This window comes from Etheostoma spectabile, chromosome 19 (assembly GCF_008692095.1).
Source record: "Etheostoma spectabile isolate EspeVRDwgs_2016 chromosome 19, UIUC_Espe_1.0, whole genome shotgun sequence".
In the NCBI taxonomy this organism is placed as follows: domain Eukaryota; kingdom Metazoa; phylum Chordata; class Actinopteri; order Perciformes; family Percidae; genus Etheostoma; species Etheostoma spectabile.
Genome location: NC_045751.1, coordinates 5,498,636 through 5,502,531, shown reverse-complemented (window position 1 = coordinate 5,502,531; position 3,896 = coordinate 5,498,636). Strand labels below are relative to the sequence as shown.

Genomic DNA, 3,896 nt, shown 5'->3' with positions numbered 1-3,896 from the left:
GTTTTCTTTTTTGTGTCAACATCTGCAGCAGTTTTTGTGTTCTTTGACACTTTGGGCTCTAAATGCGAGCTGCTTACCAACAAACAAAACAAGACAAAGATCTACTTGGTGGGTAACCATCAAAGCAATCAACTCAATAAAGATGCTCTAAAGAAGGTAGCAACCAAGTTGGGCTTAACTAACAGCAACATCCTTTTGAAGGCTAAGCACATGAATGATGCAGACTTTGTCAAAACCCTGCGAAAAACAGTCAACAATGTTGTTGAGAACACAAAGATGAAGATGGGAATCGAGCAGATGGCTAACATTGCCCATGAACTGGGAATCTGGGTTGATGAAGACTCTTCAGAGTGCCAGGCTGCAAAGAAAAATGCAGATGCCATCACTGCAGAAGTTCAAATATCCTTCAATACAAAGAAGCTCAGTTACCCTTGCAAGGCCAAATATGGAAAGAATTGACTTGTTTAGAGAAGGAAGAATTTCGGCTTCGAAAAGTTGGATCTGAGAACATAGAAAAATACAAAAGTGATCTTCAAGTACAGAAAACAAAACTTAGGGAAAAACAGAACTCTTATGACATGTCAAATGCAATGACATGTTTCATCAACGCAATATCGAGCCCAGGGATAGAAAGGGGTTATTTCCTGAAATGGATGCGAATGAACCTTGATAACGTGTCCCGAGAAAAACTCTCTGGTCTCAGGGAGCAGTACAAAGAAAAATGCAAAGATTCTGAGAACAAAGAGGAAATCAAAGACATTGACAAACAACTGTCCAACAGCTCACTGGGGACACAGACCACAGAAACAGACCAATCACGTAAACAATTACAGCATCTGCCCAAACTTTGTGCAGAGTTGTTACTTGATGGATTTCCTCTAGAGCTTGTAGATGGAGATGCATCCAACATACCTCTCCGATGGGTGAGTGACGTTCTCTCTAAGCTGAATGACTTGGTGTCTCCTAAGAACAAGATACTGGTAGTCACAGTCCTTGGAGTTCAGAGCACAGGAAAGTCCACTCTCCTCAACACCATGTTTGGAGTGCAGTTTGCAGTCAGCAGTGGGCGATGCACTCGAGGTGCCTTCATGTTGCTCATCAGAATCAATGAAAATGTTAGAAAAGTGCTTAACTGTGAATTTATGGTGATCATTGACACGGAGGGCTTGAAGTCACCAGAGCTTGCACAACTGGACAATAGCCATGAGCACGACAATGAGCTTGCAACACTTGTTGTGGGGCTGAGTGATATCACCATCATCAATATTGCAATGGAGAATTCCACAGAAATGAAGGACATCTTACAAATAGTTGTGCATGCTTTCCTCAGGATGAAAGAGGTTGGCAAACGGCCCAAATGTCAGTTTGTTCACCAGAATGTGTCAGATGTTTCAGCCCATGAGAAGAACTTACGAGACAGGAAACTGCTCTTGCAACAGTTAAATGAGATGACCCAGGCAGCAGCCAAAATGGAAAAGAAAGAGGAGAACAAGAGCTTCACCGATGTGATGGAGTACAGTCCAGACACTGGGAACTGGTACATTCCTGGACTCTGGAATGGAAACCCGCCAATGGCACCAGTCAATGCAGGCTACAGTGAAGCTGTATATGAACTCAAGAAGAACATAATCCAAATTTTGGGAAGTTGTGATTCATCTGCTAATGATATCTTGGAGTTTACAGAGTGGATGAAAAGCCTGTGGAATGCAGTAAAGCATGAAAACTTCATCTTCAGCTTCAGAAACAGCCTGGTGGCTGATGCATACATGAGACTGTGCACAGAATTCAACAAATGGGAATGGGAATTCAGAAAAGAAATGTACACATGGGTGACAAAATCCGAAACAAGAATTTCTAACTACGGTACAGTTGCTGTGAAATCTGAGGTATCTGACATGAAAGTTCTTCTCACACACTTGAAAAGTGAAGCTTGCACAATGTTGTCTAAATGGGAGACAAAACTCCTTGACAATTTAACTACTTCAAGCAAACAGAGGGCCATGTCTATTTAGTTGAACAATTCAGAGAGGACTTTGCAAACAGTGCAAAAAGCCTTCGGCAAGAAATGGAGCGCTCTGTACTTAATCAGCTCACAGCAGCAGCTGACATCAGACAGGGAATGGCAGAACTTGATAGAATCAAGGAGAACCACACAAAAGAATTAGAGGGGAGAGTAAGTGGACTGATTGAACACTGTCGGCAGAAAAAAGTCCAGATGACTGACAAAGAGCTCGACAAAGAATTTGATAAGATGTGGAAACAAATGGTAAATGAACTATCATTTTCCAAACAAAAGGCCATGGATGTCATCACAAGTGTGTCCCACCACCTGAGAGAAAATCTCTCACGTAAGGGGAGTCATGTGTGTCAGTTATTAAGTCAAAAAAGCCTGAAAGATTGTGGACAGGAGCCTTTCACATACACAGCAGAAGGATTTTGTAATAAGGTTAAACACACAGTCAGCAAGTTTTTCAACATTGAAGATCACGTAATGGCGATGCAAAAAACAGCTGATCATATCTCAATGGACTGCGCAGAGTTTGTGAATGAAAAATTGGAAAAAAAGAACAATTACCATGAGACTTACATCCAGGAGATCCTATACATGATTGATGAGAGACTGGAGAACAATCAGGATGTTAAGATAGAGATTGAGGTTGCTCTTAAACAGCACATCTGTGGATTTGCAGCCAGAGAGTTTCAGAGAATGCATGAAGAGTTCCTACAAATAAATGATCCCTCAGATGTCTGAATCAACACAAGAAAAGTTTGTGCTGATTTTAAAGATGTGTTCCATGACCGAGATCAGTGCCAAAGAAGGCAGAAGAATTCACCAACCGCTGCTTGGAGCCTGCAGTCGTAGACTTTGTCCACCGTTCCCTGGGTCCTGACATCATTGGTGAAATGCAGACCAGCCAGCAGTTCAGCACACGCATGTTCTTCCAGTATTCAGTTTTACTGGATTTGCTCTCAAAGGATGACTTTGAAAACTATCAGAGCTATATTTGCTCATATGAGAAGTATGTGAAGAAATGGACACTTGACCAAATAGTGGAACGCTTCTCAAATCCGTCTACGGCCTTTAAGTTTGAGGATCAACATCTCCAGTCAAGTGTCAGAAGCATAAATAATGCTATCAACAAAGCTAAAACAAAACAGAGTGGTGACTTGAAGACATTCATTAAAAATGTCTGTCAGGAACTTGGTGATAACTGGTATTTCCCAGGATGCTCTTGGTGCTTTCATGATCCTGAACAACGCAGACCAGGAACAGTTTGCTCACTGGCTCACACAGTGTGTGAAGGACATGGCAAATGCTCTTGGAGAGAAGTTTAAACAAACTAACATCCAAATGAAACTAAAAAAACTTCACGTGAGTCCTCAGAACGAGCTTTTCACCAAACTGATTGGATGTGGTAATCAGTGTCCATTCTGCAAAGCGCCTTGTGAGGCAGGAGGAAGATTCCACACTGAGCACTGGACTTCACTACATCGGCCAGAGGGTCTGGGTAGATTCAGGTGGCATGAGACAAAAAAACTTGTAATTGACGTATGCTCTTCCTCGGTGCTCAGTGACAAGAATTTTTGCTGCAATGCTACAAATGGTGAATGGCACCCTTACAAGCGTTACACCGATTTTTTCCCAGACTGGAGAATTGCTCCAGATGCAAGTCTTCAGGCGTCGGACTACTGGAAATAGTACTGAAAAATTCACAAGAGGTTTGCTGAAGCATATGATGCAAAGCCGGCTGATATTCCTTCATGTGGCACATACACTCAGAGCAAGCAAAAGCAAGCATCAAAGTCATTTAACATCAAGTAAGAGACTACATGACTTTGTGATTACAGAGTGCATATTATCTTTAGATTCATTCATTTATTCTCACATAGATTTT

The 3,896-nt window shown here is 41.8% G+C and overlaps 1 protein-coding gene across 1 annotated transcript; it reads left to right on the top strand.

Moving 5' to 3' along the window:
* LOC116669384 (interferon-induced very large GTPase 1) lies at nt 1–2,135 on the top strand. Its single transcript, XM_032499214.1, has one exon. The coding sequence runs from the start codon at nt 579–581 to the stop codon at nt 2,010–2,012; it is 1,434 nt and encodes a 477-aa protein (XP_032355105.1). The 5' UTR covers nt 1–578; the 3' UTR covers nt 2,013–2,135.
* The last annotated feature ends 1,761 nt before the right edge of the window (nt 2,136–3,896 follow it).